General features: G+C 50.6%; 7 protein-coding genes and 1 pseudogene across 8 annotated transcripts; 6 read left to right on the forward strand and 2 right to left on the reverse strand.

The window, feature by feature from the left end:
• Positions 1–1,248: 1,248 nt before the first annotated feature.
• On the forward strand, positions 1,249–2,028 carry GCG54_00014423 (uncharacterized protein; the record flags this gene model as incomplete). Its single annotated transcript, XM_045414258.1, has 1 exon — positions 1,249–2,028. One exon carries the CDS (start codon positions 1,249–1,251, stop codon positions 2,026–2,028), a length of 780 nt encoding a protein of 259 aa, XP_045270836.1.
• Positions 2,029–2,822: 794 nt separating this feature from the next.
• GCG54_00014424 (uncharacterized protein) lies at positions 2,823–4,130 on the forward strand (the record flags this gene model as incomplete). Its single annotated transcript, XM_045414259.1, has 1 exon — positions 2,823–4,130. The coding sequence occupies one exon, from the start codon at positions 2,823–2,825 to the stop codon at positions 4,128–4,130; it is 1,308 nt and encodes a 435-aa protein (XP_045270837.1).
• Positions 4,131–4,310: 180 nt separating this feature from the next.
• On the reverse strand, positions 4,311–5,892 carry GCG54_00014425 (Versicolorin B desaturase; the record flags this gene model as incomplete). The annotated part of the gene is made up of 3 exons (XM_045414260.1): positions 4,311–4,476; positions 4,532–4,710; positions 4,762–5,892. The coding sequence occupies 3 exons, from the start codon at positions 5,890–5,892 to the stop codon at positions 4,311–4,313; spliced, it is 1,476 nt and encodes a 491-aa protein (XP_045270838.1).
• A 1,658-nt stretch (positions 5,893–7,550) lies between these two features.
• Positions 7,551–9,785, forward strand: GCG54_00014426 (Fusicoccadiene synthase; the record flags this gene model as incomplete). Its single annotated transcript, XM_045414261.1, has 3 exons — positions 7,551–7,842; positions 7,891–8,182; positions 8,231–9,785. 3 exons carry the CDS (start codon positions 7,551–7,553, stop codon positions 9,783–9,785), a joined length of 2,139 nt encoding a protein of 712 aa, XP_045270839.1.
• A 1,238-nt stretch (positions 9,786–11,023) lies between these two features.
• Positions 11,024–13,223, forward strand: GCG54_00014427 (annotated as a pseudogene). Its single transcript has 8 exons — positions 11,024–11,228; positions 11,291–11,614; positions 11,677–11,706; positions 11,776–12,126; positions 12,176–12,271; positions 12,375–12,588; positions 12,609–12,717; positions 12,863–13,223. Coding segments are annotated over exons 1-8 (1,690 nt in total).
• Positions 13,224–14,590: 1,367 nt separating this feature from the next.
• Positions 14,591–15,691, forward strand: GCG54_00014428 (putative oxidoreductase C22A12.17c; the record flags this gene model as incomplete). The annotated part of the gene is made up of 2 exons (XM_045414262.1): positions 14,591–14,936; positions 14,994–15,691. The coding sequence occupies 2 exons, from the start codon at positions 14,591–14,593 to the stop codon at positions 15,689–15,691; spliced, it is 1,044 nt and encodes a 347-aa protein (XP_045270840.1).
• A 510-nt stretch (positions 15,692–16,201) lies between these two features.
• GCG54_00014429 (uncharacterized protein) lies at positions 16,202–18,029 on the reverse strand (the record flags this gene model as incomplete). The annotated part of the gene is made up of 4 exons (XM_045414263.1): positions 16,202–17,197; positions 17,280–17,427; positions 17,484–17,663; positions 17,719–18,029. The coding sequence occupies 4 exons, from the start codon at positions 18,027–18,029 to the stop codon at positions 16,202–16,204; spliced, it is 1,635 nt and encodes a 544-aa protein (XP_045270841.1).
• Positions 18,030–21,172: 3,143 nt separating this feature from the next.
• Positions 21,173–23,490, forward strand: GCG54_00014430 (uncharacterized protein; the record flags this gene model as incomplete). Its single annotated transcript, XM_045414264.1, has 5 exons — positions 21,173–22,200; positions 22,308–22,570; positions 22,623–23,047; positions 23,103–23,168; positions 23,215–23,490. 5 exons carry the CDS (start codon positions 21,173–21,175, stop codon positions 23,488–23,490), a joined length of 2,058 nt encoding a protein of 685 aa, XP_045270842.1.

Below are 23,490 nucleotides of genomic sequence, written 5' to 3' on the forward strand. Positions count from 1 at the left end.
ACTTCGGAGGCGGTGGAGTCTGTCGACTGCCGAGAGTTGATGCCGTGATCTGGAGAAGAATTTTCCTGGGTCCACCAGACTCCATTCAGCCGGCACCCCGCTAACCCCGGATCGTGCGATCTTGCGGCGGCGGGTGATCCCGTCTTGAAGATTCAGCTCCTGGTGGCCATCCATCATCCGATTCGCAGACATTTCATTCGCGCTCAATAGTTTACTGCCACATACCTTATGCATGAGTGGTTAGGGACCGGCTGTTTGACGTCAGGTACGCCTTCTTAGCGATGCTACCTTAGCCAATGATAATTCAATGGAAACGCGTTTAGTCGATACCGTTGAGAATGGGACCTGAGGTTAGCAGCAATTGCTCATATAAAACCACTACTGTCATTGAGCATCCATCATCCGGGAACCTGGCCGCAGCGGACGCGAAGCCAGTTTTGGCAAGGAAACGACGGGAATGTCGCTGCAGCAAAGGACGTAGGTGCGAGGAGAATCTTACCCCTTGAATGTGGCAGTCATCAGCCACGTGTGGCGCGCAGCGTAACCCAAAGACAGCTACCCCAAGTTCCATGGTCCCATGTACCTCAAGCTATCACAAACATCCTGCCGAATGGTATAGGTCTTGCGTTCATGTTAATTGGCAAGAACACTTGCAAAATAAGTCTTTATTAACATAGTGCGTGCCCACGCCTTCGATCTAGCCGATAGTGGGGCACAACACAGATCGATAGGGACCGCTGATGCCGTCATGGAACTCAATTGTGTGTCTCACGGACAACTGGCTTTGTAAGTTTGTCCGAAAGGCTCGATATCGTTTCAATCAGCCCTGCCGCCTAGAACTATGCATAATAGCCCGACGAAATAACGATATATGGACCATACCATCAACGTTATCCAACCTTCCATGTCTCTTCAACTTCTTTTCGCTGGAACCTCTTTCCGTATCATCAGAAACCAATGCTATCGTACCGTTTCCACTTCTTCGCTGCCTTTCAGAACTCTTGGAACCATGCGGACGAGATCGGCTGCCAAAAGTCATGTTGACGACAACCCAAAGGCGAAGAGGAAGTTGCAAGACCTCAAGGATCTCGACGATCTGAAAGACCGAGACAACACAATGGCTGGTGGAAATACCAAAAGACGAAAGGAGGCTCATGAAACATCGCCCAAATCTTCGCCTGCTGAAGAGGAGACCCTGAAGTCGGAGCGAGAAGCTCTTTCCCCTACTCAGAAACTCTCAACCAAAAAATGGGAAGCATGGTCACGACACGCACACGCATCACCTTACCGGACTTCCGGCGCCCAACCCCCGAAGAGTGCCAAATCACGTACGAAATACTGGAAGACCTCCACGGCGATGTGGTCCGTGAAAACTTTGCCGACCCAGACGCTCCGGCCCAAGAATACCCCTACGTCATGGACGCTTTGGTAGTGGCCGCACTTAGCCAGGCGACGAGCTGGGCCAACGCGAAACGCGCGATGAAAAACATGAAGGTCGTCTACGGCTCCACCTTCAACTACGATGCGATCGTCAAGGGAGGCATGGAGAAGCTGATTGACGCCCTCCGTCCCGGCGGGATGCAGAATCGGAAGGCCAAGATTTTGATGCAGTTGTTGAACGACGTCAAAGCTCGCCACGGCAAATGGGATCTTCAACATTTGTTCAACGCAAGCGACGATGATGTGGTCAAAGAAGTCGTCAGCTACTGGGGCCTCGGCCCAAAATGCGCCTTCTGTCTTCTGAGCATATGCCTCAAAAGGGACGCATTCGCGGTGGATACACACATCTATCGCATTACAGGGCTCTGGGGTTGGCGACCAGCTGATGCTTCAAAGGAGATGGCCCAGGCTCATTTGAACGCGCGTATCCCCAATGAGCTCAAGTTTGCGTTGCATTATCAATTCATAGTACATGGCCGAGAGTGTCCTGCATGCCGTGGGAACGGTGATAAGACGGCGGCATGTGAATACAAGACCGCGCTGGCACAGAGAAATGCAGAAATAACAAGGCAGAGCTGCACGAAATAGCCGATTGAAACCCTAAAATACAACCTTCGAAACATTGTTCATCACGATCCTTTTTCTCATGTGCTCCTCTACACATTCTGCGTATGTCGTGCTACCTGATCATGGCAAGTTCATGCAGCCCCGTACATGCACTGGCTTATGTTGTGTTACGTCGACCCAACTTGAGACACCAAACCCACCAATTCCAACTTGAAAACCCTTTCACAATCACATCTCACATCATTTCTGTTAACCCAACGCACGACGCGGACTTCGGGTCAGGCCGCCACTCCGTGATAGTCCCGAGATGAATCAAGGTCTGTCTGTCATTCTGTTCAACGACTGGGTGAAATAGGGGCCGCCCCACATAATTGTCCAATAGCACTGTGAGGGCCGTGAATGGCGTCGTGGCTTGGCCCGGCGTCAAAAACGCACCTTCGCCGCTCTACCACTGGCCCGAAACGGACATGTGTGGATCCTTACAGGCCGCGTTTGAGCTGCTCCACACCGGTCAATTTCGTATCTTGTCCGATTTTGTGAGGCCGGGTCCGATCCGGAAGGAATTCGCACTGTACCGGCGTGCAGACCGCAAAAGTTGATGACGGAGCGTCATAGTGGGAGCTGGATTCCCAAGAAGGGGAGAAGGGCTGACATTACACACAACGCTTGTTATGCCTTGATGATGATTAGAGCATTCGGTAGAGAGGAACAAATGATAAATAGCACGATGTCTTCCAACCTTCGAATAAATCTTCACTGGCATCTCAAACCATTTCTTCCTCAGTCCTGAACATCACCCGTTTACTCTTCACATCATGAGCTCTTCAGCCTCTCATCTCCGCCAGATTGGCATTCACCGCAACCTTCCAACCTTTGACGACTCTGTTGAAGGACTTACGGCCATCATCACCGGCGCCAATGGCATCTCTGGCTTCAACACCATGAGAGCTCTCCTCGACAGCCCCAAGCGCTGGAAGACAATCTACTGCCTCTCTCGCAAGCCTCCCCCAGAGGGTATGATGGCTCTTCTGTCCCCTGAAGCCCAGTCTCGTATCGAAATTGTCACCTGTGACTTCCTGCAAGACCCTGCTTCGATCGCCAAGAGCATGACCCAGGCTGGTGTTCGGGCCGACCACATCTTCTTCTACTCCTACATCCACAAGGATTGGTCTGAAGCGGATGCTCTCGTCGAAAACAACGTCAGGCTTCTCAAGAACTTCCTCGAGGCCCTGGAGCTCGCCGAGATCAAGCCCAGCCGGTTCGTTCTGCAGACCGGCGGCAAGAATTACGGTGTGCACATTGGTCGTGTGCGGACCCCGCTGTTGGAGTCTGACCCGCAGCCGCGACACCTCCAGCCGAACTTCTACTACCCCCAGGAGGACATGCTGAAAGAGTTCTGCGCAAAGCATGGAACTTCGTGGAACATCATCATGCCCACTGCTGTCATTGGCACTTCGTCAAACGCATCGATGAATACCTTTTGGTCCTTCGCTGTCTACGCTGCCATCCAAGCACGCAAGGGAGAACCCCTCGCATTTGGAGGAGACTGGGAGCAGTGGCAGTATGAGTACTACCACTGCTCTGCCCGCATGACTGGCTACCTTAGCGAGTGGGCGGCCCTCGAACAAGGTTGCGAGAACCAGGCTTTCAATACTCAGGATGGTGGTCCTTTCACCTGGGAGCGTTTCTTCGCCGAGCTGGCTCGCTGGTTTGGTGCGAAGGGCGTGGTGCCGCCGCCTGACGATGAGTCAGGACTCAAGACAGTCGAGGGCAGGTCGGGCAAGAAGACACCTCTGGGTTACGGACCTCCGCTGTCGTACAAGTCCAGCTTCACCCTCCGGGACTGGGCTGCCGACAAAAGGAATGTGGAGACCTGGCATGAGATCATGAAGGAGTCCGGAGGAAAGATCACTCACGACCCCTTCAAAGACCCGGATACTTTCTTCATGGGAGACTTTGCTTATCTCAGGTTCGGAAGCGTGTCCTTGAACAAGGCCAGAAGATTTGGATGGACCGGGTTCCTTGACACCATGGAGAGCATCTTCGAGTCTTATCAGGAGATGGAAAAGCTGGGCATGTTGCCAAGCATGCAAGTCGATACTGCCCAGCCACTCGGCTGCTAGACAAATCTTTGCCGGTAGAGAGGCACCAGATAAGATGGATCAAATAGAATTATCAGTGCAGTAAACATATTCCATCTTGATTTGGCCTCATGTTTGTAAATTTACCTGGTGTTAAAGGATGAAATTTGAAATGTTTATGTAGATTAACGTGCCCTTCAAAGATGCATATTCCTAGCTCGGCTATCTCTGGACTGGGGTCAGTTTAACATGCATCTTGGGCTTAGCCCAGAACACAACGGAAGTGAATGTTGGCTTCACGTCCCAATCACGATCTTCTGGGTTAAGCTCGATATCGAAGTGCCATATCAGCTTCGCCAGGAACATGCGCATCATTCCATAAGCAAACCTATTTCACGCGCTGTCAGTTGTGGCCTCATCAGATGAACGGTGGAATGGCTTACCCTTTCCCCAAGCAATTTCTGGGCCCCTTCGCAAAAGGTTGACAGGCACCCTTCTGGTCTGCGGCAAAGCGGGGGTCGTCGGCAGAAGATTTCAACCACCGTTCTGGCAAGTAGGAGTCGGCCTCAGAGAAGTTGGAGTCCAAGTGATGAGTTGCCCATTGCGGTACGCCCACAGTAGTCTGACCATGTTAATTAGCTTGGAAGTTTAAACGGAATCGCAGGCCACTTACCCCCTCAGGAATGAAGTGTCCATCCACCATGCCTCCACCAGGCGGTCCAACTCTTGGGATGACCGCAGCAACAACAGGGCGCATTCGCATGCCTTCATCGATGCAGGCCGTCAAATACTCCATTGTCGCAAGTCTGGAGATAGTGATCTCTTCGTCACTGTCGATGGTTCGAAGCTCGTCAGTCAACCTCTTGTAGGCGTGAGGAGTAGTCAGGAGGTGGAACATGACCACGGACAAAGTCGTGGCTGACGTTTCACTTCCGGCGAAGAAAAGAAGCTGAGCAAAGTTGATGATCTTGTCCCTGGTCCATGACTCCCGGTCGTCATTCTCTGCCCAGATCATCGTCATGAAGTCGGGCCGATCGTTGCCCATCTTCTCCCGCTTTTCGGCTTTCTGCGCAACAATGTCTACCGTCTCAAGCCACGTCTTCAGTCCCTTCTGGCTTGACACCATCTTGTACAGAAGCCTTGTCAAGGGCAGCCTGTTGAACAGTTGCAGAAGACCAATGAAGGGGGAAACGTTCAAGATCATGTCAACAAAGGGATCCATCTCACCCTTCTCCATGCAGTACAGCGACTCGCCGGTAGACAGGTCGGCCATCACATCAGCAGTAGCAAACGTGACCCAGTCAACAATGTCGACGTCTTCCTGGATTCTATCACGGAGCTCCGAGATCATCATGTCGGCGTATCTCTGGATGATGGGTTCTTGGGCCTTGAGAGCCTTTTCCGAGAAGGCGGGTGCGACTTGGCGTCGCAGCGCCCGATGTGTGGGCTGGTCGGCCGAGATCATGGAGTCGTTAAGCGGGGTGCCCCGGACGTCATAGAAGACTGCATCCTTGGGGAACTCAAGCTTGCCTTTGGTCTTGACACCGTAGATATCATCCAGTGCCTGTGCCGACGAGAATGAAAGCTCGTTGGGGCCGACCCTCACCACTGGGCCATACTTCTCGTGAAGGGCTTTGGCATGCCTCCAGTAGTCAGCCTTGTAGACTTGACGATAGAACTTTGGCAGCCATGAAACCGCGTAATGCGATGGGCCGGGAAAAGATTTCAAAGGATGAATGAAAACGTTGTAAAGAACGATGGAGAGTCGGTATGCAACAAACTGCTCTTGGTTAGTCAAAACCATTGAAGTAGGTCGTAACTTACAGCACAGATGGCCAGCTGCCACATAGAACCCATTGCAAAATGAGCGTCTCAACACCTGGTGAGCGATTTGATCTGCGCCGAGTTTGCCTTTGGTGTGCGGTTGTCTATATGCACACAGCTCGTTGCTATACTTCTTCCCTTCTAACTTTGTTTTTCACCGTTTGCCGACTGTGGGCGCAACCTTTTGACTGCCGTGACTCTGACGGAGAAATATGTGAGGGCCAGGATGGCTGAGAAACCTGTTGCTATCCTGTAAAATCATTGATATTAGAGGGCTAGGTTCCAATGCCAAGGAGGCGTCTTGGCCGTGGAAAAGCGGCATTTGAAGTTGCTCTAGGTTCCCATGAGATGTGGAACAATCCGTAGCCTGGAAGTCTCCCACTTATCGAAACTGTCAAATGCGGCCGACCCATTCGGGCAGAAACGTGCCGATCAGGCGTAGCCGGGCAAGGTTGATGAATCGAGAGACTGCCTTCTTCAAAGCGCAAAGCTTTTGACATATCCCACGTGGTGAACTGCCGGCGAACGACGCCCATTCTTGGATATGGAGCGTCAAAGGCGGTAAAATAAGTGGGCACAAACATTCGGGGTCCCCGTGTGGTACGCTTCTCGCGTGTATGGCCATCTGGTCACATCGGCCCTACACACTCACAGGAGGCCAAGAGGAGGTCAGCACAAGCTTCAAGTGAGTATTAACTTAATCGTGTGCCCTGTAAGGCGGAGTATTTTCTGGGGAATCTGTCTTTAAGTGCGACTGCTATCAACCCCAGATTGGGAATGTGCGCCTGCAGTGTCTCCTTGATAACAAGGGGCAACTCAGGGGTCGTGCATCGTCAAGTGAACGGTTGACCCGTAAACACCCCAGCTTCTCCAGTTGAGGTTGCGATAATTCACATGATGGAACCCTGGTGATGAAGTTGAGGCTCGTGAACGGACTCTAGCAGGGCAGAATTTCAGCGAGTAATCTTTCCGCTAAAGGTCAACGTGTGGTGCGCGAGTCATTACTAAGCCCCTCGAAGAGTGCTTTGATCTCCTGTCGTGGATATCCTGATCATGGTGCTTGAGTCATATGGGAATTTGTCCCCATTATTCGGGAAATACCGTTATATCTAATCGAGTTCCATACTTTACAAGCCTGGGCGGGAGAGACGGCAGATACGTGCCCCATAATACCCAATGTTCAAAGTCATTGGCACCTTATTTACCTCCCCTGACGTCTCACTGCAGACCTCTGTGTCTTTTCAGCACTGAGTTTAGTACTTCTGAGTCCACACCTTGGGTTATGTCTATTAGGGTTGCTGGATCCTTTCCCATGTTTGTACCTTGCTGTATAGTCTATCTCGGTTCAGAGCTCACTGGTCGTTGCTCGAAAACCCCTTCTTCTCTTCTAAGTTCTTTCTCACTGTGGCCACACCTTTTGACTGCCGCATGACGAGGGTCAGGAAGGCTATTGGAGAAACGTCTATGGCCACCCATGGGGTATATAAAGAGGGCGCGTCGACAGTGACATCGAGACACTGAAATATGGAAATACAAAGGCGTTGCACTCCAGCAAAAGATCGATCCCCGAAGTCCACTGCCCTCTTCCGCTAACACCATTCATTTCTCTTCTTCTCGTCTTACTAAACTCATCAAAAGATGGCTGAAGAAATGTGGAAATATTCGATTCCTATTGATCCGGAGACGGTCAAGCAGACTGGATGTTTCACAACTTTGCCAGTCAGAATCAATAACCGCGACGATCTTGCAAATGCTGCGTCCTCTCGCGTGCTCAAGGACTGGGCAGAGCACACCGGTAACCAAAACATTGACCCGAACAGAGTGTCATTCTCCCCAGTGGGAAGCTTCTGCTCTTTGATCTACTGCGAAACCATTCCCAAACGCTTGGACTCCATATCTTATCTTACGGATCTTTTCTTCTTGATTGACGGTATGTCAGCTTTCCATTTCGGGAAGGTTTACTGACTTCAGAAACCAGATGCAACCGAAGAGGTTGAGAACGACAAAGTCGCTCAGGAGCAATGGGCCGGTTTCTCAGGAGCCATGACCGATTCGCTTGGAGAGACACCCCAACGCGACCATGATTTAGATTCCATGAAGAAGAAGAAGCTGGTCGCTCGCGTGATGCTCGACTTCATGAGGCTCGACTCAGCCCTTGGCTTGGACCTCGTCAAAAGCTGTAAGGCTGGCTGGACTCCTCTAGCAGCTGGTGTGGAGTGGGAAACTATGGAGGACTACCTTCACTTCAGAAGGCTTAGTGCAGGTCTTGAGTAAGTCTCCGTGCCCCGGGCTTTGGATTGTCTCGCTAACATGAGCAGCATCTACTGGACCAAAACTGTCTTCGGTCTTGGAGAAAAGCTCTCAGATGACGAGGAGAAGCTTATTCGACCCCTTGTATGGGCTGCTGAGAAGGCCGCCATGCTCAACAATGATTACTGGAGTTGGGATATCGAGTACTTCCAAGCGAACCAGAAGATTGACATGCTCACCAACGCCGTCGCGGTCTTGATGAGGAAAGAGGGCATCACGGCCGAAGAAGGCAAGAATCGAATCAAAAACCTCATTCTGGGGTACGAGGCTGAGTACTCTCAGCTGAGAGCGCAGTTCTACGAAAGCCACCCTTCAGCACGGCTTTACCTGCGCAAGCGAGTCGAACTTGCAGGCTCGATGGCGGCTGGCGTTAGTTTCTGGAGTGCCAACTCCCCTCGATATCACCTGCCAACGGACAAGCCCAGGCCATCCGCTGTTCCTGTAGAGGTTAAGTTCGAGGAGATGACGCTGAAAAATTCTGCTGAAAGTGTTGCCAGCACCGAAAGCGAGAATTCAATGGCCGCGACATCGGGAAGCGGCACCGAACTTACGAGCCAGAGCTCACATTCAGACGGCCTTAGAAAACGCTACTTCGACGTCCCGAAATTGAGCTCGGCCGCAATCAACGAGCCCATCGACTACGTCAGCGGCATGCCGTCAAAAGGCGTGCGATCGTCCCTGATAGATGCCATGAACCAATGGTGCCAGGTACCATCGTCCCAGTTGGCGGTAGTCAAGCGTGTCATCGATCTTCTCCACAACTCGTCGTTGATACTTGACGACATCCAAGACGATTCGCCCATGCGGCGTGGCAAGACCGCAACACATTTGATCTTCGGCGAAGGCCAGTCTATCAACAGTGCCACCTTCTTGTACGTGCGCGTCGTGCAAGAGGTCCATGCTACTGGCAACGCAGCATTGATGAAGGTGCTTCTCGAGGAGCTGGACGACCTGCATGTCGGTCAAAGCTGGGACCTGTACTGGAAGTATAATCTCAAATGGCCAACGGAGGGTGAGTATTTTAGCATGATTGACCTCAAGACTGGTGGGCTCTTCCGGATGTTGGTGAGAATGATGCACGCACTCTGCCATCCAGAATGCAAGGAAGAGTTCGCCTGCGATGCCCTTGTGTCTATGGTCAGCCGCTTTTTCCAGGTCCGAGACGACTACCTCAACCTCAATTCTCGCGAATACAGCAACCAGAAGGGATGGTGTGAGGATCTGGACGAGGGCAAGTTCTCGTACCTCATCATCCACTGCCTCGAGAACAGCCCCAAGTATCGCGACCGGATTATGGGCCTCTTCAGGCAGCGGACTGGATGTTCAGGTCCGATGCCCAGCGTTGGAAAGGTTCAGATTATCGAGTACCTGCAAGAAGCAGGAAGCTTCGATGCCTGCTGGGAGCTCTTGAATAAGTTGGAAGACGAGATTGAGGCTGAGATCAGGAGGTTGGAGGCCGTCACAGGGGAGGAGAACCCTCAAATGCACCTTTTGTTGAAGCTTCTTAGTGTGAAGAACGAGAAGCCAAACAAGGGCCCGGTGATTGTACCATTAGGAGTGTAGTTTCTTTTTTTCTTTTAACTATACCTCGCCGAGATGATTTTTATTGGATAGTATTGGAAGATCTAAAAGCATTTGCGCTGTTCCTCGAGTAGTTGACGGTGAAGCGAGCTTCAGTGATGATAACATCAGGCTTTGGCAAGCAAACGGTTGTGATAACATAAGCCATTCTCTACCAAATTTTGTAGAACTTACCTGGCTTGTCCCCAGCCATCTGTGGCCTGGAGAAGATGGCCAGTGGTTGCAGTGAACCCATCGAGGTGAACCTATCTAGGTGAACTCATCGAGGTCTCTTGGTCTTCAATGCCGGCATCCACCTTGAGCTACTTTGTATTGCTATGCTTTCCCTTACCTTGCTAAGGATGCTCCCTTTTTTTCTTTGAGTCTATTGCACGCCTCCTTTACTATGTCATCGTCGATCTCTCGTTGTCCATTGTCTCATCATGACCCACGCTCAAATACTTTGGCTTTCCCAGGCGTCTCACCCTCTGTGATGGTATCCAAGTCATTTTTGATTATTTGTCCTATCTAATTCTTCTTACGTGCCCCTTCCTCGGTTGATTCTCCTACGTAGCTGCTCGCCGCATCACCAGGGAACTGTTCGCCGCCATGTCACTCTCAAGCGGCTAATGAAACTTACTCCTGCAGCAATGTGGCACCGTCCACACTCGAAGTGGAGTTCATCTCATACTTAGGTGATGTTGGCCGACCTTCAGACCAACCAGTTGGGTAAGAAAAACAATGTTCGGCCAAGCTGCTTGTTGCACAACGTCGCCAAGCATAGTCTCGTGGGGTCGCCAATTAGCCTGCCGTCCCTTCTCTAACCTTTATTGGTAGCCGGCAGTTTAAATCGCCGTCGAATTGGCTCTTCGTGCCGATGAACCCTGGTTTTCGGCCGTGCCTCGGTCTTACTTTCCCCGGATTTCGGTTTCGGGGGTCCCCCCTCCCGGCGTGGGTTGCAACCCCGCACGCCACGGTAGTATTCCCCCGCCAGGCTGGGCGAACTGCAAAGATGACTCCAATATCGGCTCTTGACCGTGATTTGATGGTCTGATGTCTGACCACGTTCGTCGGGTTTGACTCGATTGGAGGAACCTTGGACTCATATCCGGGGCGGATAACCAGGGTCGTTGAAGATCCTGCATGGTGGTTGGTATTTGAACCTCGATGCTCCCCATCAAACGAACTATCATCGGGTTTCCATGTCCCCCATCCTCTTTTGAACCTACCGGCAATAGATCATGGCCATCGTCGGCGCGAAAGAAGAACACGTCGATCCGCAGTTGACGCGGATCGCGCAGAACGACAAGAAGGTATGGTACAAGAAGCCAAATCTGAGGTTCTTGTACCTCATTCTCATCCCCACCGGTCTCGGGGTAGAGTGGACCTCTGGATTTGACTCTTCAATGATGAACAGTCTTCAAGCCGTGGAATCATGGTTCGAATGTATATCGCTGTCTTGTCCCAAGATCATCACCTGTGACAAAGCAGCTGACATGTCTGTCCAGACTTCGGTCGTCCAAACTCTTCTCGCCTTGGTCTTCTTAACGCCATGTACTCTCTTGGCGCTCTCATGGCTATTCCCTTCGTCCCTATTGCGAGTAACTACCTCGGCCGTCGTCGCACAATCCTTCTCGGTTCATGGATCATGGTTTTGGGAGCGGGTCTTCAGGCCGGCTCGCGAAATCAGGACATGTTTTTGGCTTCGCGCTGGGTTCTTGGTTTTGGCATCCCATTCGCGATCATCAATGCGTCTTCTCTGCTAGGAGAACTCTCATATGCCAAGGAGCGATCCATCATGACGAGTCTTTTCAACGCTTCCTGGTTCGTGGGTAAGTGATTAGAGAGACGAGAAGTCAGAAGAGCTCGGGTGTACTGACAGGCTATTCTTCAGGAGCGATTATCGCCGCAGGCGTAACCTATGGTACGTGCTTCTGACTTACTCCTGTTACCCGAGCGAAGCGGGACCCAGTACTGACGTCAAACCTGAAAGGCACTTTTCAGATGACAAGTACTTGGGCATGGAGAATTCCCAGTCTTCTTCAGCTAGTGCCCAGCGCGTGCCAGATCTGCTTCATGCCCTTCTGCCCCGAGTCGCCCCGATGGCTCATCTCAAAAGACCGAGGCGATGAAGCATTTGCAATCCTGCAGAAGTACCACAGTGAAGGCGAGAACGGCGACGAGTTTGTTCGTCTTGAATACGCCCAAATCCAGTCCACCATTCAACAAGAGAAGGCGGTTGCCAGCAAGTTCGCTTGGGGCGATGTCTTTAGAGATGCTGCCATGCGCAGACGATTCATGATTGCAGGCATTGTCGGCTTCTTCACGCAGTGGAGTGGAAACGGTATGATCGATATAACCGCACATCTGCGATCTGTACTAACGATACGCAGGCCTCCTGTCTTTTTACATGAAGAAGATTCTTAATCTTGTCGGAATTACCGACAACCGAACTGTCCAGAAGATCATCCTTAGTAACACCTGCTGGGGTATGTTTCCCTTCCCCAATAGAGCATAAAACGCATGCATCACTGCTTCTTTGATAATGTGTTTGTGCTTGTTCCTTTTGCAAGATTGAGGCTGACTAGACAGGTTTGATAAACGCCACACCGATCGCTCTTATTGCGCCACGCTTCCCTCGTAGAAGGATGTTCCTCATTTGCACTATCGGTAAGGAGCCATACTTAAGACTTCTCCCAAGTTTCCGCAGAGTCCGCGGTGTAGTTAAAGTTCAATCCACACGAGACCATCCGGGACGATGTTGAAGAACCTGTTCAAGGGCTAGTGAGCATTGACGTCGATCATCGTGCTAATGGGTTCGAACAGGCACCGCATGCGTTTACACCGTCTGGACTATTGCCTCTGCTAGGTTCGCAATCGATGGATCTAAAGCAGCCGCGATCCCCGTTCTGGTCTTTATCTATCTTTATTCGCCGTGAGTCAACCTTGCGTACTCAAACACCTTGCCCAAGTGTCAACCAACTAACGCTTACTCAAAGATTCTATAACATCGGCTGGAATGCTCTCACGTATGACAAACCCTTCCCAAAAGACTGCGCAGACTTCTCTAACCATAGCAGGTATACCTACATGGTCGAGATTTTCCCATATACCGTCCGGTCTCAGGGTATCGCCGTTGAGCAACTCACTGTCAGATTCGCTGTCTTTTTCAACACCTACGTCAACCCAATCGCCCTGGACAGCATCGGCTGGAAGTACTACTGTGTATACTGCGTTTGGATCCTCGTTGAGATCGCGACCGTCTACTTCGTCTTCCCAGAGACATACGGCCGAACTCTCGAAGAGCTCAGCTTCATGTTTGAGGGCAAGGAAGTGCAGGACAAGGTGCAGAAGAACACTCAAAAGGTGCTCCAAGTTGAGCTTGAAGATGTGGGCACGCGTGGTGGTTTCCGAGACGAAGCGCGGGACACGAAGGTCTAGCGGTGATCAGTGCTCGGATGTCCGGGGTTTAGCGGAAGTATGTGTGATGCGGTAATCGAATGGTCACGATACTTTCTTTGGGTCTTTTAATTGAAGCTCACGTAAAAACACCAAAATTGATCGACAGTCTTATAGTTTTGACCAAGTGTGATCCAGAGTGACGTCAACTTCTGGTCTCGAATTTGCCATCGGTCCTGCGGGGGACCGCGGAGACGGGCCGAGTGGACCCACATCATACGGAGGTCAGCTCCGCGCGAAAGAGTCCCAGGCATACATCACAAATTTCCATGCTTAAAATTGTATGAGTTTGTGGTAAAACACAGTTACAAGTCCATCTCCCTCGAGACTGGGCTTTCTGCGATGATCGCAGAAGTCTAACAGTAATAACTCCAGGGTACCAACATGTAGACACGCGAACCAGGGGTATGGTGGAGCTCGTGGTCGCTCCAGTGAGACAATCAGAGGGTTGGGCCGCCTGTCGACAACCAGGAAGGGTTGCCTGGGAAAGGGACCCGATTTGCTCTCCATCAAATCGTTAATTATGAGTAAATCCTACATGCACGAAAGAGGCAAATCACTGAACGATCTTTCTCCCATTCCGCCAAGTTAGCCTGTCAAACGAGGTACGCATGCAACTTTGCCGTGCTCCTGGTCCTCGTGTTACCTCCTCAGGCCAACGCCAATGATCGACGGAGGGTAGTATGGTACCTGTGGCTTGGTATCTGCACCTTTCCTCACCTCTAGTGTCAGCCGCGTCATCTTCAGGGATTCCCATCGTGGCTGAACCGCATTTCCGACGCCCTGCCAACTTGCGCAAGGTGATCTTCGGCCCCGTGCTCGTCCTTCCTATCATGCAGCGAACCAACAGGCCGGAGCTGCTGCTCCTTTACTTCTTCCGGCCCCCTGGCACAGCATCCACCTGACCGCGGCGTGCACGGCGTGGGATGTTTGCCAACAATAGCTGGCCCGTCACACAACAACATGGCAGGAGCTGTTGTTCCTGTCACACAACTGTTGGGCTCCGGCGATTCGGGATGACGAAAGCAGCACGTCAATTCGAACGTCGGCTCGCTTTTGGGCAGTTTGAAGTCAAACAAACGGGACTAAATTGTTTCAAACTGAATACCTGTTTTTTTTTGTTCTTTTACCTTGGCGGTGAAGTCTCTCCACAAATTCAAAGGCCGGTGTAGTATTTAAATGCCCCCAACCACACTCGTATAACGCTCACAATGTTCCTTTCCTGAAGATAAATATCGTCGTTGTCAACTACAGCTTGCTACGCTGCAATATCTCAGCAATTTCACCCTTACTACAACCCGATAAAAGAAAACAAATCATTATCCATTCCCACTTAATTGCGAAGAAACATGTCCTTGATAGCAAGAGCCGTTCGCGGCGCCGCCATCTCGGCCCATGCGGGGCCGTCTCCGACATTCGTTGCACCGACAGCTATCACCCGGAAGTTCTCCGCACCGCAACCTCCGCATCCGCGCCGACCGTTTCACAGCACGCAATCCCAGAATCACGCTAAGCCCAAGAACCCCAAGCCAACCGACCACCCCGCGACCGAAATCAAGCCGCCTCGGAGTACCAACTTTGGCAGCGGCCGCTTTTCGGACTTTGATCTGAAAGGCCGAACGTTTATCGTGACCGGTGGGGCGCAGGGTCTTGGCTTGAGCCTGGCAGAGGCGCTAGTAGAAGCTGGCGGCAAGGGTAGGTCCAGTGATGTCAGCATGACTTTGTAGCAATTGGGATCTGACGATGTCTCAGTTTACTGTCTTGATCAGCAAGAAAAGCCCCACGAGGGCTACGCAGAAGCATTGAAACGTGTCGTTCCAGAATGGGGCGGTTCGCTGCACTACAGACAAGCCGATGTTGTGGATACTGAAGGCCTCGACAAGGTCATCACCGAGATCGCCGACAAGAACCAGAGGCTGGATGGCGTAATAGCCGCTGCAGGAATTATGCAAATAACTCCGGCTATAGACTACACGGTCCCCGAAATTGAGAAGATGTTTGCGGTCAATTACACTGGCGTCTTCATGACTGCGCAATCTGCAGCTCGCAGCATGTTCAAGTACAAGAACCACGGAAGCATCTGCCTAATCGCGAGCATGTCAGGACTCGTCGCAAACATCGGCATGCTTTCACCCGCGTACAACTCTTCAAAAGCGGCAGTAATACAGCTTGCGCGGAACCTGGCAATGGAATGGAGTCCGATGAGAAAAGATGGCTCTGGAGGCATCCGAGTTAATTGCATCTCCCCCGGTCACATCTTGACGCCAATGGTGGAGCAGAACTTCAGGGAAGTGCCGGGCTTGCAGGAGGAGTGGGAAGGCCACAACATGTTCGGTCGACTCGCTGAAACAACTGAGTTCAAGGGTGCTGGTCTATTCTTGATGAGCAATGCTAGCACTTTCATGACAGGAAGCCAGCTTGTTATCGATGGTGGCCATACTGCGTGGTGATAGTTATCGCACTTTCTGTATTCAAAATCGAAGACTAAAAAATATTGTTAGAGATCTTGGAGCTCATGAACTACAGTTCAGGTGATCTGAACACCAACTCTCTGGTAAATACAAGAAGCACGCAGTCTCTATTTCAGACCCTCGGCCCTGGGATAAAGCAACAGAGATTCAATTTCTTTACCCTTTGGAACCAGAATGTTGTGCATTGACGAATCATCCAACCCCCTGCAGCATCACTGTCGACGACGGCCCTGTTGAGATTGATGCACGTTCGTCCTAAACAGCAACCTGGTCAGTAAATTGAAAGTGACTTAGTTGAAATGATTGACTTTGCTACCAGAAAACAAGATTCTACATAATCCCCAATCCGTACAGTCTTCACGCGGAAATCCAATATATTCCAACATATGTCGCTAGATCTTTCGATCTGAAGTGATCCCTGTTGCCCACATACTCACTGGCATCAGTACCTACGGGTCAAATCAAGACAATGAGTCTCCATACCTGTGATCAGAACCATGAGAACCTGATATTCTCAATGTCCATCTCCTCCTCTTTTGGATCCCTCCCAGTCCGCACGTCTATGCTGATTTTCACTTGTACTTGGTCGCTGCTTGCTGTCCTGGCTATTTCCATACGAATGGCCTTTTCAAACTTCGTCTTCATCTCCTCGAACTTCTCCTCTTGTTCCAGTTCTATGATATCGTCTACCTCTGTGTTTGAGGTCTCCATGAGGAATTGGAATGCCTCCACATCAGACAGCTGTACCCATGCTGGAAACTCGGTCAGCAGTTCAGAAAGCGTCTTTTGCCTGAAACCACTTTTTGGCTTCCAGTACCGCTCTCTGTATTTGGGATAGTGTGTCATAATTGTGTAGGTAAATTTGGGCTGCGCAACGATAGCTTTCGGATCGACTTTGTTCGATTCAGCACTGCCATTGGGTTGGAAGCCGGCTTTAGCAGCTGTTTCTTCAGGAACAGCGGCTTCGCATGTAAAAGTCTTAGTAGTAGAAGGGTGCACTCTCGAGACATCTGATACAGCGTCAGGTTTCTCAGCTGCGTCTTCTCCCTCAGTTGCAATGGGAGTCATCGTGCGATGCTTGGGCACATCTTCAGTCGTTGGAATGGCATCTGTGTCGGCGTTCTGTTGCATGGTCCATTCATCGATGAAGTCGGTGACAGGGTCCTCTTGTGGTACATCCTCAATAGTCCGTCGAAGCGAAGACGTCACTATTGCAACGGTAGCATCAACCGAGACACCCAGGTTGTTTCCAGCAGAGCCCAGGCTTGATGGGCACTCTGGAGACTCTCCGGCGGCCCAGTACTGCTCCGGAGTAGCCCACTCCGGCTCTCTTCGCGTCTTTCGGTGTCTAGTCGATGAGCGGTTAACAATCTGCGTCGAGGATTTGCGACCTCGTTTTGCAGACGACTCAGAGCGCGCCGACGGCGAGTCAACTTCTCTTGCTCTTTTTGTCGACGGTGTCATCTCTGCAAATGGCGCAAGCTGCTTTTTGTTGCTCCATGATCAGCCGTCATGTGCTCTCGTAGTCTGAATACAACAAATTTACAGGTTACAATTATGGACTTACAACCGGAGCCTGAGCACCGAGATCAGGGCTCTGTGGTACCAGATACGGATCTCTTGAGATGACCGAATAACTAGAGGCATCGTCGGCAAGTTCTGACTCATTTGGGCCCTCGTCAACTCTCAAGGTGTGACTTCGCTCTCTAGCCGATCTATTGGTCCCATGTAAGCTAAATACCACAGCAAGACTTGATCATTCATCGCCTACCTCAGACCGGGCGGGTTTTCGTCCTCATGGCTCTCCACGTCTATGGGGTCGCTACTATGGAGCCCGGGTTGAGATCCCTTGCCTATGTCATTTCCTTTACTCAATGGGTTCCGATTTTTGTTGTTGCGATGGTCTTGAAGATTGAGTCGCCAAAAAAGTTGTCGCAAAATGTCCTTGATTCTGAAAACTGGTTAACATGAAGTTTACCTCTCCCGAGGGCTCTCATTGCACTCACCTATTCTGATCCGTTGAAAATTTGGGCTTTGTGGTATCAAGTGCACCATCATCTGGCCAAAACCTTTGCGGATTCCCGTCACGGTCTAGGAAGGCTTGAACCATCTTCGACAGGGCGTTCTGCTGGTCACGAGATTTCCAGTCAATGAGATCTTTACCATTAAGTCCTCCATCACTCACGAAGACGTCTCGAGAGGATAGCATGGCGTTCTTAAAGTCGGTGAACTTCTCTTTCTTCGCATCGCCGTAGCCGAGCTGTGTCCGTAGGGCAGTGACGCTAGGAATAGCGGTTTGATTCGTAGGTGTTGGCATGATGAGGAGGTTCGGGTTGGAATCAAATACGGTGATAAACGCGGAAGCAACCGAGGCTGGATACTCCAGTGTATGAAAGATGATAAATTCAATGACCTTCTGCTTTTGAAGGTCCTGGAGCGGCCCCTCCTTAACGGTCGTAACGTGAGCATATGCTGGCCTCCCTGGATCGAAGGCTCACGCAATCACGCAATAAATACACATTACGAAACTGTGGGAGGCTCTCCATTTGGTCAAATACTGCAATGCATGAATGAATCGCTCACGCACGTTGGTGCGGCCGCCATAGACGGCCGAACGACTCAGCTATGCTGCAGCACAGCCATCGTAGCCTGGCAGGGGCGGGTCGTCTTGAGTGGTTGCAAGCCAAGAAAATGTTCAGGTCCGAGCTGCTTCCTCCGCTGCAACTGCAGCTCTCAAGTCAGCCTGGTATATTGAGGGTTACTATATTGATCGATTTGCCTTTCCGACAAAGTACTAGGTACAATTTCAATATTTGGCCGAAGAACATGTCATTGTTAGGTAGGCTGCGGCCAATGTTATGACTTTCCCGTGGACTCTTGGCCGTTCTCAATGAAAAGCTTTTGATCAGTACCCGGCCACTTTTCAGTTGTAGGGGAACTGTTTGTGTGAAGACTGTTTACCTAAGTATGTTACAATGTCACAAATTTTGTTCGTTTCAGGCTGCCCGCATCTTAGGATTTGATAGGACCTCGTTCCAAGAGAATGGTCGGCCTAGGCATTATGATACACAGAACTCAGCCTTGCTGCCCGTCGTTGGCATGCAGGGGGTCCAGGGGTGTCATCTAGGTCGGTGATGTGGGCGAGTTTGTGACGACGGTATCTTTTTTGCAAGCCCATGATTCTCAAGGTTGAAATTTCGAAACGTTCAGGAGGTGTCGTTCCTTTTGTAGTAACGTCTCCGAACGACAGAGACACATGAGTGGCTGCTGCGCCGCGAGCTTACAGCGGAACCTGTCCATGCCGTACACACAAGGCCCAGCTCGTTGGCGTTGGTTCTCAATACGAAATTGTCTTGTCTCAGAAGCAGTACTCATCTGAGCGGCTAATCCTCAACCGACCCTTGCTGCTTTGGAGATCTGGCTAGCCGCTTTGCACGCAATGGCAGCATCCCATTGGGGCAGTGTACACACTACAGGGACCTCGGAAACATTTTCCTTGACTAAGTATCGTGTGTCCATTTGATAAACTTATCTGCATGTATCATTGGCAATATTTCGAGCGCCATCAGAAACACGCGCCCGAGAAATCTGGATGCGTGGATGCGACCGAGGGCCACTTGGCTCGTATGAACTTTGCTAGCTGCTACAGTGGAACTCAGCTCAAGAAAGACATAGGGCAGGAAATGCGATTCTCTGAGCCTGGTGCCTCGTAGCATGCCCGGTCGAAAGAGACACCTCAAGTAAATAAAATCGCGTACAATTTTGTTGACGTATTACCGGGACTGGAAAGCCTGTAGACAGACATCAATTATGGAGATTTACCCTTGGATCATTTCAATTGGGGAATTAGGTACTTATTACACTTGGAGGGAAGGTATTTGTATGGAGGAATTTGAATCATCAATGGTACTGGCTTTAAATCTAATATGTTTCCCCTGGGCAATCCGTTGTAAACTCCAAGGTTTGCATCCATCACGTTATTCTTAATCAAAGTAAGAAATCATCGAACTTTTTGTCATTTCATCATTGCAAAAGTTTTGCCTCTGCTGGCTTGCCCGATTTCATTGAACTCATGCTCCTTTCCTGGGTGGGGTTGTGGTGACTGATCTCCCACTCTTGCATAGTTTTGCATCAGCTTCTGCAACCACTCGACTCGTTTGAAGGGAAAACTTGGCTCCAACAAGCTCTCCCTTGCTTCTTAAGATGAGGCGATCTTGCACGGTGTTCCGGTCGTTGACGTGCCTCGCAACAAGGTAATTCTGTGTCTTGCTAGGGGTCTCACTGTAGCTGCCTGATTAATTGGATAACCTTTACAACATCGCAGCTTCCACAACAACTGATGGACATACTAGCTTTGATGCGCTGAGGCGGAAGACATGGCTCGAGCTGTTGAGCTGAATCGTGGATACGGCTCGTGGTGGCCGGACCAAAAGATCTGTGTCGCGATTGAGAAGTTCCCGATAGCTATGTGGAAGTTGAACCCGAAGAATGCATTGAAGGGAGAGAAATTTCATCGGAAGATGGTTCTGCATTCAATGAGACGCATTGAAGACATTTAGTAGCATAAGAGCGACATGATTTTCAGACTTGAACACGCGAGCTGTGGTCTCCTGAGTTAATATGATTCAATTAAGAGTCATTAGAATGAGTTTGAAAAGCTCTTTGACTAGATTTCGATTTCGTGAGATTGAATCTGACTTGGCACGCCCCGACCAATTGGATGCAGTTGCGGCCTTTCGGCGAGTCTGCAAACACGCCTGTTCCGTGACAACAGGGTATGTATGAGACTCAGCAGCGAGTGAATATTATTCGGCGACAGCTGTTCACTTAAAATGACGGGAGGGATACGTACACGGACCTGAACGAATATTTAGACACATTTCATATGTAGAAAGCTCCGCCAGTCTTCTCACCACAACGAGGCAACCGCTGACCCGCTCTGTCGTGCTCAGCTACTCACCGAAAACGCCTTACAGGCTATGTCACCCAGCCAGCCTTAATCATTGGTTAACTCAGACCCAATGAAATGTGTTCATGCGAAGTTGATTGAAATGAGATCATGCAGACCAATGATAGCATCGGCACTGTCGCTGTGCCAAGACATGTGGCATTTCTTTACAGCTATCTTACAGGTTCGGTTATTACCGGTCTCACATCCGGTCGTGGCCTCTGGCTCCTTTTGATGGGTTTTAATAAATTGAAGTTCAATTTCAAAGTTTTGAAAATGAAAACCGCCCAATCTGATCCCTTGACTCCGCCCCTGGTCACAGCAGCCTGCTTGCATGGCACGTGTCGTCGCGGTGGCTGGCCGCCGGATCAATCCCTCTTTTCTTCTGCACTACCTGTCCTCTTTGACAAATTGACACGACAGTTTGACTTTCATTATTACAACAAAAATCGGGTCACAGGCCTCAGATCATTGTTTTAGCTTGTGTTTGCATTGGTTCGCAAAACGACATGATGCACGACGATAATGAGGCGGCAGTCGAAGGTGCCGCCTCCACTACAGGCCCAAGGGACCCTATAAATCTTGGGAAATCGGTCGAAGCCCTCCAACGGCTTGCGCTTCATAGGAGAAAACCTCAAATCGACGACAATCGTTCAGTAGGAACTATTTCAACTTCATATTCTAAAGACCATTCTACGACCTTTTCAGCCCCCAATCTCGATCTTCACATGCATTCTCCACCGGCAACAACCCCAACAACATCCCGACATCAAAGCCCCACGCGGCTGACCTTTGCACCAAGTCACGCCATGGAGCTTGGTCTCGTTGGTATTGGAGATCATGTCAAGGCATTGCCCTTAGGCAAGTTCACCGCAGATTTACCGATACTTTCCCGGGATCCCCACATACCAGAATCTCAACTCTCCCGCGACGATAGTAGTACTCCGAAACAGCCGGCCCCGTCGACAGATATGAACATCACGACAGAGGCATCGATTAGCTCTGAAGAATCCGAGTCCGATTCCGAGATGAGTCGCTCTGATCTTGACTTAGAGAGAGCCGCTAGCATTGCTTTATCCCGCTGTTTTGGAGTCGGCCTTAACCGGCTTAGTCGTCCCGTTCGTGTCATTGAGGCGTTTTCCGAGTTCAAAGACCAGTGTGCCGAGATCCTCCGGGAAGAAGAATCATTCTCGACTATTGACTGGGATGACGACGGCTTTTCTTGCTATGATGTCGAAGAAGGCGCTGACAGCTACGGCAATCCAACCTATGACAAGACATCAAACCGCGCCCAACAATCAGAGCCAAGAACAAACAAGCGACCAGCCGAAGACCAGGGTGGAGACGACGGTGATGACGAGGTTGAACAAGATCCTGACCAAGACCAGGGTCCAACAAAAAAAGGAGGCAATAAGAGGCGACGCATCGGGTGTCAAGAGCATTTCAGCTGCCCCTTTAGAAAACGCAACCCGTGGAGATTCAATGCCCGAGACTTCGACGCCTGTGCCAATAGATCCTACAAGAATATGGGGGATCTGAAGTAAGCTTCCAATGCCTTGCCATACCCTCCCAGCTGGTGCGAAGCATGGGATACGTTCTCCTACTACACTGTTTACAGATTAGAGCTGACTCGACACAATTCCACAGGATACATATTCGCGCAGAGCATGGGAAACAGTCCTGTGTATACTGTGGGCAACCGCGAATGGGCGAAGACCACCCACCAGAGGTTTGCCTTCGCAACCGACAGTCGAAGGCCAGCCCCGATCCCAAAACCCCAGACCCGGAAGATGGCGTGGACAGTCGCAAAGATAAGAGTCTCAGAAGCCGTACTTCCAACTGCAAGATTCAGACTTGGCATCAATTGTGGAAACTACTTTTTCCTGATGATGAAGAAATACCGTCCCATAGTATGTGGCACTATCCTTGCTACGTAGAAGCCTGCTAACAATACAAACGTAGCTTTCGATCCTGTGATCGAACATCACGATATAGCTGTTTTGGGATGTAAGAGATTTGTCTTGAAGACTGCTGAAGACGTCATGGGACTGGTACACCAACGTCTCGGTCTCTCAGTACAGGCGCAGATAGGCGTTTCGGCCTTGCAGCAATCCCTTGAAGAACTCATACACAAAAGGACGAAAGATCTACTCCAAGGCTCCAGGTATGCCGATTATGAACGTTATAGAATCGGCGAAGCCAGCGATATGGTCCAGATCCCAACTCCCACAAAGGGCAAGTGCGTTGTTCCGGTGATGCACAACCAAATTGGCACCGTATTGGAGGACGGTGATTCGCCAGGTGTTATTGTCATGCGACAACCTTCGCCGCCGGGCGCAGATACGATGCTCAACAATACATCAGCCGGGCCAAAGGCTTCTTCTTCGGTATGTCCTTCCACTGGCTTCGTGCAGTGGTCCTCATACTGATAATTGTGTGAAGGCCATCCGTGAACGACTCATTGCTCCTAAGACGGGGCAAGCCCTCCCGCCAAATACTTCTCAGGAGGTGAGTTTGTACGCAATTCCACCCCTCTAGCAACTAACACGTCCAGATTTACCCAGCACCTGGTGCGTTCATGCATAATGGGTCTTCCAGTACCTCTGGAGGTCACCAAGTAGTCAGCCTCCCGGATCTTCAAGCGGGAAATGACTTCAATTGGGCAGACACAGACGCGCAGAATTGGCAAGGGTTTTCCGAAGACGATTTCGTGGATATGGGGTTTGGAAACATGACCACTGGAGGCTTCTTCAATATTCCGTCGATGAATCCAGATTCAGGTGCTGATTATCAACCATTTGGCGGCTCCGGGAATGACGCTAGCGCTTAG

Source organism: Colletotrichum gloeosporioides, assembly GCF_011800055.1.
Source record: "Colletotrichum gloeosporioides strain Lc1 chromosome Unknown consensus_6, whole genome shotgun sequence".
Taxonomy (NCBI): domain Eukaryota; kingdom Fungi; phylum Ascomycota; class Sordariomycetes; order Glomerellales; family Glomerellaceae; genus Colletotrichum; species Colletotrichum gloeosporioides.